The sequence below is a fragment of the Fundulus heteroclitus genome, chromosome 6, assembly GCF_011125445.2.
Source record: "Fundulus heteroclitus isolate FHET01 chromosome 6, MU-UCD_Fhet_4.1, whole genome shotgun sequence".
Taxonomy (NCBI): Eukaryota; Metazoa; Chordata; class Actinopteri; order Cyprinodontiformes; family Fundulidae; genus Fundulus; species Fundulus heteroclitus.
The window spans coordinates 15,658,975-15,672,621 of NC_046366.1; the positions used below are offsets into that span (position 1 = coordinate 15,658,975).

A 13,647-nucleotide genomic window follows, 5' to 3' on the forward strand; every position below is an offset into this window, starting at 1 on the left:
TATGTTTAGTTTTTATGTCACTTAAGCGCTTCTCATATTTCTTGATCGATTTACGCCAACACAATTTGATTTTCAAACCCATGTGGAAATATCCAGATATGTACAAGTGGACTTGTTAAACTGTTGCTGAAAATAATACACTTGAAGTATTTCTGTAGATGTTTTCTGTAGAAAAACATTGTGCTTTCCTGCACAACACTTAGCATAGCAAAAAAAAAAAAAATCACCTTGAACAAGCCCCGTCATGAAAAGCCGATAAACAAGGTGACGTGCATTAGGCCATTGTACCGTTACTCCTGAGTTGTCAAAGGCTAGCACAATATCACATACACCATCACTACATCTGCTTGCTGTCAGACCTCACCCGTTGTAAATTCAGTGGAGATAGATCCACTTTCATTTCCTTTCCTCACTCCGCTTACTGACACCTCGTACCGAGAGCCAGGACGCAGAACCTGTCGAGACGGAAAAAAACAAAAGCAGCTGTTTAGGTTGGTAGCAAGTTGTTTCTCACTATTATTTTATCTGCTGACACAGGTGGCAAAGAAACCCTGGGATTTGATCATTTAATGAGTATCACAAGTAAACACAAACACTTACCATGAAACAAAGATAAAGAGACACCCCTTGAGGATATTATGCTTCTTTCTATAAATAACAGCTGTGGCCTTCATATGTGAAAGTATGATAAGAACTGTAACAATTCCTACACACACATATGCACACCTGTAATGAGTACTGGGTAAGGGTGGGCTGGAGCCGAAAGGTGGTCCGCGGACCCTCTCCTCCCACAAGGCCATAACGCAACACAATCTGATCAATCTTCGCTTTTGGTGGTGTCCACTCCACAAAAGCCACGGTGTCGGACACATCACGCACTATCAGCTGAGTCGGACCATCAATCACTGCAAAAAAGCAGAAAAAAACAGGCATCCTGCTGTCAAGCTGAAGAATGACTGTTTGCCATTAATGTCAACCCTACTGTATGCTACAACCACATTTTCTTATTTTTTTTAACGTAAAGGGTCATTTAAAATGAATCTCCCTTTATGATTTGGAGGGATGCCAATAGCAGTCACAACTGAATTCAATAAAAGGAATCTCTTAATTGTATAACCTTTTAAACTATGGTGGCAGTACAAATGGTGGTACTTGGGATGTTCTTAGTGGTACTTAGAACACATTTTAGTATAAATCAATTGCAAAGTAAATGCAAAATTGATTATCTGTGAATTTAACGATAATGAGCAAAAAACTCCTAAAGAGGTAAGTTACTCAAGCACAATTTTCTTTGCTGTCAGCTTTGATCTGAAAATTGCCTCCATTCAAACATGAGACAGCTAGATCAGATTGCCCAGAAAGAGTGGATTAAACTACCTGCTGGCAAAGAGAGACGTCTCACTGTAAAGTCAAGAAATGATTTGTTGGTACTAATTATTGCAATTATGTAATTATTCCAAAATGAAAGTTTACTTAAAGAATTAGTCATATTTTCATGTTTTTTTTAATGGTTCCTAACAATGTTTTTGGGAACCCCCATACAACACTGATCATGTTCGCACTCACTGCCACAGGCTATGGCAGTGGTCGATGTGGATCCATTATCAGTGAAGGCTGGTCTGACAGCTGCTCATGTAAAACCTATCGGAGATGACATGCACTCAGACAATAAACTTTGTCTGTGAAAGGTGTAAAACATGAAACGGGATATAGGTCTGGGAGATTATATTTACAAGGTGCAAAAAGCTGAACACATAGCAGGTGTGATAAGGGAAACCCAACTGTCTGACAGATCACGGATTTACTCATCACTTCTCAGCAGAGTGGCTTTGTTAGAAATTAGGAGAATTCAGTCAGAGTAGTGGCATATTAGATAAGTTAATAATTAACACTTTACATTGATAGCTTGTTAATTCGAAGAAAGGTATGTTTAACACCTGCTGCTATTAACAGAAGAAGCAAAGGTGCTTTGGAGCTCAAATTAACACATTTCTTGATTGATTTAACTGTCGCTAATGCCGTTTTCTGTTGAAAAGGAGGACCATCCATAGTCTTTGCCAAGTGAGAGGGAAGAGAAAGTAACTAGTAGAAGAAAAAGAAGTAATAACCGGGAGAAAACGAGAGACTATATCGGCTGTACAATTCGGCTATATCGGCTATACAATTCGTGAGGGAGCGAGGATTCATAATGGATTTCTGCTGGACAGGTAAGTAAATTCAATATGATAGTAAAGTGTATTTTTGCCGTTATGTTGGAAACAGCGCAGTGTAGTCCAGCAACTACTCTGTAATCCCGGCAGAGCCTGCTAGTTTGTTCACCCTGTCTCTCGCTCCCTGTCAGAGAGCAGGGGTAAGTATGTGTGTATGTGGAGGGGCAGAGCGATATCAGCTGGTTCACGGTTCTGTAGCACCAGGAGCGGGTCTCTTCAAAACTTGTGTTTATAGTCGCTTATTTTAGAGCCCAAATAAGTGACTGCATGTTCATTTAGACAGGTATTTTCTAATGGGTGCACACTTTGGATAATGACTGTCTGAATGGTTTATTTACACTTGCTTTTTGTTTGAGGTGCTGCTGATACAAACCAGCTGGAGGAGGAAACCTGGAGCATACCATTTGTTTGTTTGAAAGACTGACAGGGGAGACTTGTTTCAAGTTGTTAGTTAGTTAATTTTGTCACTTAAATATTCATCTATTTCTGCTAAGTAAGAGTTAGTTTTGCTTTATTTGTTTCATAGAATGTTTTAGTTAATTTTGTATTTATTTGTTCTTTTGTTATGTTGTGCCTCCCTCATGTGGTAGACTTGGGTTACTCCATCCCTATTTAAGCAGCCTTTTGTTCTTTGTTGTAAGGTCAGTTTTGTTTGTGTTGAGTTAGAGTTCAGTTGACCTCAGTTAACTTGGGCCCAAATTTGTTATTTATCCTTTGATTTATTCTTACGTTAAGTCTTTGTTTTGTTTACTATTTTTGGAAGAATTAAATTGAATTCTTTCCTACTTTGAATATTTTTTTGTCCTTGTTTGAGTCGGGTCCCTCACAATCCATTTCACACAATGACGGTATTTATTAGCTATTAGCAGTAGCTTGGTACCAAATATTTGGAGGAAAGGTTAATATCCACACATTTCTAATGAATTTAGCGCACCATTAGATGGTCTTACGCGCTGGGGCTTTAAACTTTTATCTTTTACTTTTTGTCATGATACAGCCACAAACTTTGATGAATGTGGATGGGATTATATGTGACAGACACATTAGCACATTAAACGTTGTGGTACGTAGTGTTGAAGGGAAAAAAAATATATTTAATTTTTTGTAATAGTTAGGACATAACAAATCTGAGAAGTGTGTATGCATTTTATTCAGTTCTCCCAAAGATTATTACTTTGTACAACCACCTTTTGCTACAGTTAAACTTTCAAAACTTTCTCAACCAGCTATGCACACTTAAAAACTAATTTTTTTCCCCCCATTATTATCTACAAAATAGCTCAGAATCGGCCAGAATGGATTAAAGGTGTTGACAAATAAACGTTCAAGTCTTGCAACAGATTGCTGGATTTAGGTCTGGACTTTAACTTGGCAATCAGAAAAAAACATTGTTAGCATGATTATGCTTTAATCTAAACCACAATGTATTATGTTCCAACATGACATGTGGCAAACTGAAAATGAGAATACTTATGACTTTGTTTCTTTCTTTAGTGACTTTTTTTTGCTATGGTTCCATTATAATTATTTGCTACACATAAATATAAATAAAATACATTGAGGTTTGTGGTTGTAACATGGAAACTGGGGAATAGGATGACTGCACCTGCAAAGCATTGTTTTGTATGTTTTTGTCCAGACCAAGGCAACATAAATTGAGCCCTGTCACCAGGTTTATTATTCTTAATTTTCTCTGTTTTATATTAAACTAAAATTCAGTGTCTATATCAGTTTTCATTCACTGAACCCCAACATGATAATCTTTGCTGTTTTCCCCACAATAATTCATACCACATGACACAGCTCCACATACATCTTTAAAATTAAAATAGCACTCTATACTTTGACAGTGTAATTACTCACTATTGCTTGTTACAGGTTCGACTTTTCAAAGACATATCTCACAGTGGTTCTATTCTTACAGTCTCTGAGCTTCTGAGATCTAAATAAGTCTTGAACTCAGGCCTGACATATTGCAGGTCCATCCTGATCCTTGATGTATTAGAAATTGGTCCCTTGGGTCTCGTCCTAGAAAACAACCTGAGGAAGGAACTTGCTGGGAACCAGCTCCTACATCAGATCTGCTCTCCCTCTGGGTTTCTTCCCGACTCCTTACGGTGCTCCCTCCATCTCCAAGGAGGGATAAATCTTTGTTGTGAATAATTTAGTAACTTCAAATTTGTCTTTTCCTCTTTTTTTATCCAATAAGGTGTCATGCAGTGAGCTGCTGTGAAAAATTAATGAGCGGTTGACATGAATTATTAATCGATACCTAATTACAATCCCCAAAAAACCGAAGAAAGACTTGACAGGAAATTGATGGTGTTTTGACTGCCAACGTCAGCGTCTGAATTGTTATGGATGAGATTTGAATTGGCTCTATTACAGCTAAGTAGCGTCTGCCTGGTGAGGAGCCCATACATTTGCACTGTAGAAAAAATATGGCATACAAGGTAGCAATACTTTTATATGTTGGTATTGTCAAGATGTAGGTCTTTGAGTTGTGTCTTTTTTTCTGGTTAACAAAGTTTTTTTAACATAATGAATGTAATGGACATAATGCACGGTAATTCCAAAAAAATTATAAGTTACTTTGATTTAAATGTTCTAGTGGCTATGCTCAGTGTACTTACTTAAGTGAATATCTTAAGTGAATATCTTTAAAATTTTTATATAGCAACTAAAGAAAATGTGAACATTTTTCCCTTTATAGAAAATAGGGTCTTGAGTGGTGGAATGATGGGCTTTGCTAGCCTAAGGGGAGTACATGGCAGTTCCCCCTTGCTTTGCTTGTACCCACCCTGCACCTCAGTTTAAATGTATTTGAGACACTTAGGGCTTTGGTGCTAAGGTGGGGGATACTAATTGGTCAGCAAGCAATGGGATGTCCAAAACACCTCCTCTGGCCCTAATTTGAATGAACTGTGGACATACACACTTGCAATCATTCCTTGCATTCCAGGTGACCCAAGTATTTAGCTTAATTAGCGGTACAAGATGGATTCTTCTGTGTTTGTAAATGCACAAATACAGCAACAATTCAGCTTGCAGGCAAGGTTAGCCTTAATGGAAACATGACAATTAAAAAAAAAACTCCAGTTTGTTCAGTAAAAAGATTTTTTGCTGGGATGTGGTTTTTTTTTTTTTTTTTTTTTTTTTTTGGCCGTAGCAAATTTGGTGTATTTTGTAATACTGTAATGGAAATCGGTGTGATCAACCATCCAGACCACTAAGGTCTTCTGGCTCCAGCCTTCTCTGCATACCTAGAACCAGAACTAAACAAGGAGAAGCAGCATTTAGTTCCTATGCTCCACTTATCTGGAACAAACTTCCAGAAAACTGTAAAAGTGCGGAAAGCCTGAGTTCTTTTAAATCAAGATTAAAAACACATCTGTTTAAAATTGCCTTTGACTGTTCTAGTTAAACAGTTTTTTAATGTTCTTTTTTGTTACTACATTCTATCCCTACTTGCTTTTATTCTATTTTCTATCTACATTTTATTATTTTGCTATATCTTAATCATGTAAAGCACTTTGTATTGTCTTGTACTGAATTGTGCTATATAAATAAATTTGCCTTGCCTTGCCTTGCCTGATCAACAACCGGATGTCACTACTGCGAAAAAAGACAAAGAAGATGACAGGAAGACCATAGCTCTTTTGCAAAATCCCTGACTGCAATTTCTCAAAAATGCAGCACATGTAGTAGCTGCTCCCAAGTATGAGGGTTATGTTGCTACAATGGCTCAGTAAGATGCCTACATCTCCACTGATGGCTGATGATGAGCGCTAGTGCTGTGGCTGAAATATGAATATTTCATATAAGTGTTTACATCCATCGCTGACATGTTTTTGTGTGAAAGAACTTATTCACATGCAATTTTAATTGCACCTATTATTTAATAGAAACATTGCAATTGCAAAATTGGGTGTTTTTTTTTTTCCCTAGGCAGAATATTAACAGAACTTTGGACAGATCTGTAAAGGAATTGCAGCACTGGGCACACATGTATATTCCAGGGACAAGGGAAAAGGTAGTTGATGGTAATGTCTTATCTGGTTCATTTTTCTAGACCTGTACTTGTTAAGCAGGGTCTCTTGGCGTGGGGACAACCATCAGGGCTCTGACAGGTTACATGGGGAGGACCAGTGGGTGGGGGTGTTCTGCAGGTGTGGTGGTGTTTTTTGGGGCTTACAGTGTTTGGTTCCTGGCTGGCAGCAATTGGCTCACAGGATGTTCTGAGCCAGCTGTATAGCTTAGCTTGTCCCTGGTTGGGATCAACTTTACCCTATCTAGGGCTGTCTAATTGGATGAGTTTGCATGGTGCCCTTCCACCCCTTGGTCTTTCTGATCACAGCCGCTGTAGATTGCTGATGTTGGGTACTTGGGAGGGTACCTCCAACTCCAGGGCTTGTGCAGACACCTGGCTGCCGGGGTGATCGGGTTGTGGACTTGATCTGTACTGGGGGACCTCTCTGGCCTGGGGGCTGCTGCTCCTGTGCTTCACTGACAGGCTGCCTCTGTGTTGAGTGTATGGCTACTCTGTAGGGGTGCCTGGTGTCTGTGTGCTTGGCGCTGGTGTGGCCTCAGGAAGCCTGGACTGTCTTCCCCCGCTGCTCTTGCTGAGTGAAAGTCTTTAGTCTTCTCACATTGTAACATCTCCACAATTCAAGGTGATAAACTAACACACACACCTACACTAAACACATGTTCACATTCACATTACCAGACAAATAATCCGGGGTGTTGAAGGTCATACAAACTCAGGTTCATAGTTTTATCATACAATCCTACTTCGATGCCAGAAGCAACCCTGACTTAATACAATCAGTAAAACATTTAGAATACCATCAAAGCTGTCCTGGCACATGCAACCAGCTTCTCCATATGGTGTGACTTAAATGAAACATGAGGCCAAAACACATTATGCTTTACACTATTTTTTTATTTGCTTTTTATTGCAACTTATCTGAATAGTTATTGTGTTACTCTATATGGTTAAGTCTGAAGACTATGACTGAATAAGATGGCTGAATGGAGCATCTCTTTATGGATCTGCACACACGTCACATTTCCCCTCTATGGTAACACACTGCCAGGTTAGATACACTTTAAATTGACACTGAAATTTTTAACTCAGCCTTTTGGGAAATTTATCAGAAATGTCCAAGTCAATTATGTTCAACTTCCTGGTCTATGTGACTGTGTATTAATCTATTTCAAAAACAACTTCTCCCTAGAAATGTCCAGCTCATGCTTTATCGTACTTACAGGTTGTGAAGGTAGCAGTGACTGGCTGGCTTCGACCCTGCTCTCTGAGTGCGACCAGGTTGACGGTATACTCCTCCCCGGGCCTCAGACCAGTCTGAACAAATGAAGTGATGGTACTGGGCAGCTGGGCTGTCATGCCACCATCATTGTCCTTAATAACAGAGGTGTGAGAAGTGATGAGATAAGATAATATTTTAACATTGATACAATAGAAAATTAAGAAGTATACACAAAAATTATTATACATGTCTGAACTCTACCACAAAAAAGAAAAATTCACTCATGCTGTAAATGTCCAGGAAAATACACCTCGGTTCTTTTTTTTTTTCTACTTCTAAACTTTTGGATGGTTTAGCACATTAAATTCCCAAAGCGTATTACCTTGCAAAACCGTGTGTGCAACAATGATATTTTTCAGGCCATGTTCTGCAGAGGCAGCACTATGAGCAATTCCAAAGGCCTGTCACTCATCAGTGCAGAGGCCCCAGCTACATCCAGCTGTTCTCAAAGAGTCAATGTTGCAAATGCAGTTCCTGCTGACAGATGTTTTACCTACTGCTGGTGTGAGAACACCAACCGCCTGAACTTTGTGGTTATTATCACAGCAGAACATACAGCACTATGTGACTTTTTAAAATACATTTCTGTCATGATCCCCAGGGGTTTGATTACTTATCTTTAAATCTGTTAAATTCAGCTCCCGTCATTAGTCAGTTTCTGTTCATTACTATTTAGTGGTTCTGTTAGTGAGTTCTTTTGGTCATATCTGTTCATTCACCATGTTTTCCTATTAGGTTCTGCTCCCCTCCTGTCTCTGCCAGATCATGGTTCTCTCTTCCTCCACTTAATTCTCACCTAATCATTCCAACTATCTTTCTCTCTGTCTACTCCCCTATTTATTTAGTCAGGTTAGCCACTATCATTGTTAGGTCCTCTGCTATGCTACCCCGTTCTGGTCTTCACCTTATCATGTTCCTGCTTTTACTGCCGCATGTAAGCTTTGTGTTTATTATTTAATAAAATTGCTCTTTACTTCAACATGCAACTCTTGAGTTATTGCCTGCGCTTTGGTCTACAAACCACAAATTCAAAAAACCTGACAATTTCCAATTAGAAATGTAATTTAGCAAATGGGTAGGTTAGTTAACCTGACAACAGCCAGCTGCGGAGCAAAACATGCAGCTGGCTGTTGTCAGGTTATAGGTCAGTAACACATAACCAGAAACTGTATTTTATTTGGTCTGAAAAGCTTAAAAAACAAATAGATATATTTTTTTTTAAATAATATATGTAAAACAGAATCCCCACCCATATCAGAGAGTAGATAATTGTTTTTTTTTTTGTTGCTGTTTTTTGTTGACTTTTCACCATAGATCTTGTATTAGACAAATGTCTTAGAAGTCTAATCATTATACGGAAGAAATAAATATCAACTTGAAGCCAGACAGTCAGAAACAAAGCATGAATCTTTCAGTGTGGAAATAGAGTCTAATAGCTAGGTTCAAATTATCCCTAAATCTTGCAAACACCTAATACTTTTCAATCATAAACAAAAGTGTTGCATAAAAAAAACAGTTAACCGTAGACTCTTCAGAGTAACAGTGTACTATTTCTGTTTTTGCTGCTGCTGGTTTGTGTGTGTGTCTCTACCGGGCAGCAAGAATATCATGAAACCTAAGAGGGGAGCAGTAGCATGGATAAAAGAGGAACCCAGAGACTTTCACTTAGATTGTGAAACAGAGCCGTTTCTGTGGCGGAGCACTTAATGTTCTGAGTGCTCCTCATGTTTTAAATGTCACTTAGTATTGCTGTGAGCCAAATAATAGCGAAACCATCCACCCCCACTGTCTTCTTCCATCAAAAGGCTTCTGAAAGGCTGTGGTTGAAGGCGGACCTATTGTGCATGTGCACATACAAAATAATGTTGACCTTTACAGAGATGGAGTTAGTGATCTTAACAGATTAATAGATCTAAACATTTCAATCAATCAATATGCTAAAAAATACAAATATTATAAATATGTACTTTTAAATTTGCATCCGGACATGTAAGATAATTTTTTTTTTTAATTGAAGATGATGCAGTGCCAACAGATACCTTGGAAAGAATCACATCAACTCACTACACAATTAGCAAAACAATGAAGGACTAAAAATATGAGATCTTCTGTAAAAGGAAAGTTATAAAGCAGATATTGTTAAGGTTGAGATGTTTTTATACACAGCATATGACCCTAATACTGTACCGGACTCCAAGATACAGCATGTACTGTTTATATGTGCAATAAAAACAGCAACACAATAGTTTTTCATTTCTTTCACATGCACTGCACTGTTGCTTTTCCTAACAATGGAGGTCTCAAAGCTCCGTGTTCTTCCTCTTTCCCTTTCTCTCTCTCCCTGTGTGTGTGTTTCCCGTTTGGAGAATTTTCTGTTGCACAGGCCAAAGCATTAATGCCTACTTCCATTACGAGATTGTCAAAATTCACAATCCCTGCTGTTGGAATAAATCCACATGGGGTGGGACTGCCAACCCTTAATATGATTTCCCCTGTGGCGGTAGACAGAGAGAGAGAGAGAGAGAGAGAGAGAGAGAGAGAGAGAGAGAGAGAGAGAGAGAGAGAGAGAGAGAGAAAGTAAAGATTGAGTGAAAGAGATGCACAGGAAAATGAAAAGGATACAAGGTAGTTAGAAAGAAAAGAGTTACAGATATCAAGGAAGAAGTGGTGCATGGAAGGTATAATCAAGAGATCTGGAGAAGTGTTTTCGAGGGGATGGATACCAATGAGGTACTGGGTAGTAGAAAGAGAGAAATGAAGAGAATGGATAAAGCCAGTGATATAAAACTCATTTTGTTTTATACTGTAAAATAAACACACGAAAAAACATCTCAGCATCAGATTTAGGGCTTAGTGCCAGACTATAACAGAGGATATCTCTCTTGAGAACACCTTAAAGGAGAAAACCAATTACTGTGAGAGGGGAGATTAGAATTTAGAGTCTACCTAAGGTTGCATCACTTCTTGCTTTTTAGCTTGAAACCTGACCTTGATATGATTTCACAAAGAAAAAGGGAAAAAGGAGTTTAATAGTTCATCCATCTAACAGCCAGTGAGTTTAACACAATCCACTTGTTTAATTTCATTCAAGCTTCGTGTTATCCAAGCCCTCAAGAAAGCAAGCTATTTAGTGTATCTTTCTTCTTCACTTATGGCACTTTTTAGGCATGAAAGTGAAAAACACTGCACTGTTCCAATATTGTCATGAATTTTTGATCTGATTAGTTGTTTGTTATTTATCATGACAGCTCATCAACAATGGCTAGGACACTCATACAAATACAATTTGTATGAGTGTCAAATATTTTTTCAGAGTAAATAAAGTATAAATAAAAACAATGAATAGATAAAATAGAGATGTATATAACTGCCTTTGAAGTTGCCTCTTGCTCATGCCTACATTTAGGTATAAAGTTGTTTTCATTTCTTTCTTTTTTCTTAACAACATTAACCAGGAAGAAAAATAAGTAAAATATCCAGTTACTCTTCTGATCAGATAACAAGATAAGGGTTATGGCATACACCAAAAAACACTGTTTGTTACATATCTCAGTTTTGCAGCTCAGACTCAGCTCAGAAGAAGAATAAATAAAAACAGATATTATAGGTTTCTTCTTGCCAATAAGATTAGGAAAAAAAAGGCACAAAGACAGACAGGGGAAAAAAATTCATTTGTGAGCGGTGAGGCTAAAAGTTGGTGCTAATTATAAAATGAATCAAGGTGTCCAAGTCCAAAACTGACCGGTATCTATCTTCTTCTGACAGTACTCATGTACATGCAACAGTGTGTGTGAATGTTGAAAAACAAAAGCCAGGTGAAGTATTGGCAAATATCATGATTTGCAAAAGATTTTCTGTAAGGACTAAGACTCAAAGATCTCTTCGCTTCTGCGCCCATCCCGATTCATCCAGACCACAAGAAACACTTCCTACTGAAAGTTGATGCCTCTGATGTCGGGGTGGGAGCCGTCTCGTCTCAACTGTCTGATTCCACAAACCAGCTCCAACCCTGCACCTTCTTCTCCCATCACTTCTCACCCACTGAGAAGTACTATGATGTCAGCAAACGGGAGATACTTGCCATCAAGCCCACCTTGGAGGAGTGGAGGCATTGGCTTTAGGGCACCCAGCAACCCATACTCATCTGGACTGATCATAAGAACCTGGTTTACCTTCAGACAGCTAAAAGACTCAAGGCCCAACAGTCTCACTGGTCACTATTCTTCTCATGCTTTATCTACACCATGACCTACTATACAGGATCCAACAACATCAAACCCAACGCTGTCTCCCGGTATGGTTTTTGTAACTACCTTTCTCCTGCAGGGTGCAACAGGCGTCAATCATCTTTGTCAATTAAGAGGAGCATTTAAGGGGGCTGGAGACAGATGGAAGGTGTCAAGCATTAGCTCACCTTAGCGGTACCTAACCAGAACCTTGCTCTTTTTTTATCTCCTGCTCCAAGTTGCTTTCTCAACTAATACCTTATCTTACCTCCTTAGATATGCTCCTGTTCCCGCCTGTTTCTGTCAAGTCTCTCGTTGGTGATCATCATCCTGGTCCTCTGAAAGTTCAGAATAACCTTGAGCCTTCCTTGCACTGCAGTCGACTAAAGCTCCCCCACTTCTGCAGGCGTCCTGCTGTAAATGTCCACTCTTTGTCATGGCAAATCCCTTCAAACCTGAAACTGAAGACTAACTCCTTCATACACGATCTACTCCATAAGTCAGCCTCTGCCTTACCACATCTCCAACCTGTCTGTTGTTGGTGCTCACTCGTTCCTATAGTCCGTGACTAGAGCCATCGCAGCCGACTAGAACTCACATCTACATCCATAACCCCTGTCTCCACTATTTCCTCTTAAACCATCTTTCTGCTTCTGTGTTTGTTGTTTCCGGGTCATCATGGAAAATAAGAACCTGACAGGTCCAGGATGTTGGATGTTTGAAGAAGTGTCATTGTAAAATGTTGCTACTTGCCTTGATATGCATGTAGGGAAAAATAACCTTGAAACAGTGTCTGTGGTGAGTCTGAATGCATATTCAACTTAGCTTACCTTGAAAACAGGCAAGTTGTTTTTGTCTTTGATGAAGAAATGCAAGCTTGCAACCCTTTTAAACTCCTTTTCAAAGAAAATTCTGTGTGACATTTGGTAAAATATTAGTGTTTCTTTCAGAAGAGCATTTCAAAATTCTTCGGTGTGTGAGGAATCTTTATTATACACACAGCCTTGTTGCTTCCAACACGTTTGTTATCCAGTTTATATGTACTGTTGTACTACAGGATGCTGTGTCAACCCGTTGGTCCCATTGTAATAATGTTAGCAATTCATAGTGTTTTTTTTCCATGCTATTGATGGCATAAACACACTTATAAAAGTCAGTTTTGTGCGTTTTTCATACAATCTAAGCCTTACCCTAGCCTTATCTAAACTTTTAATGGCAATTTACTCAAACTTTAATGCATATGCATGAAAAACATACTGATGAAATTGATGATTACCTGTTTCAAGATTTTTGTAGTGCAAAATTTACCGCACTTTAATACGTCTGCTGTGATGGCATAGATTGGTATATGAATACACAATAAACATACTTGGTAATGTGTCAAAATATTTTTTCAAAATTAAATATGAAATTAATCAATTATTTTGAAACAATTTCTATCACTTTTTATTTAATTTAATAGAACTGAATGAAAAACCATCTAAATTCTAACTTAAAGAGTAAAATGTTTGATCTGCTGAACTAACCTAAATGTTAAACATATAAAAAATACATTAAGACGTATTTAACATGCATTTATATCATTGAGGAAATAAGATTCAGCCTGCTACTTCTTTATTTTCCAAATATGACCTTAATTGTGATTTAATATTTAGTCATAAGGCTAAAATTACTAAAACAGGAGGCTAAGATAATTTTCATATTTTAGAAGCTTCATCTCTATAAATATGGGAGTTAAAAAATTATCTTTGACACATACCAAACATGTTGGTGCCACTGCTCTGCATAAACAAATAGCTTCACAGCCCAGTGTTAAAAATAGGGCCCAGCCATTTATTGCAAATGTATTGCGATTGTTTTCTATTACAGAATATTAGCATC

General features: G+C 38.3%; 1 protein-coding gene across 6 annotated transcripts in view; it reads right to left on the reverse strand.

The window, feature by feature from the left end:
- The window catches only part of tnr (tenascin R (restrictin, janusin)), a 267,967-nt gene that overhangs the window by 76,283 nt on the left and 178,037 nt on the right, over positions 1-13,647 (reverse strand). For all 6 annotated transcript variants that reach the window (XM_036138170.1, XM_036138169.1, XM_036138171.1 and 3 more), the window contains 3 exons: positions 7,482-7,632; positions 727-905; positions 365-455 (listed from right to left, as the gene is read on the reverse strand). In XM_036138170.1, coding sequence (XP_035994063.1) covers positions 365-455; positions 727-905; positions 7,482-7,632 — 421 coding nt within the window. The remainder of the gene's footprint in view (positions 1-364; positions 456-726; positions 906-7,481; positions 7,633-13,647) is intronic.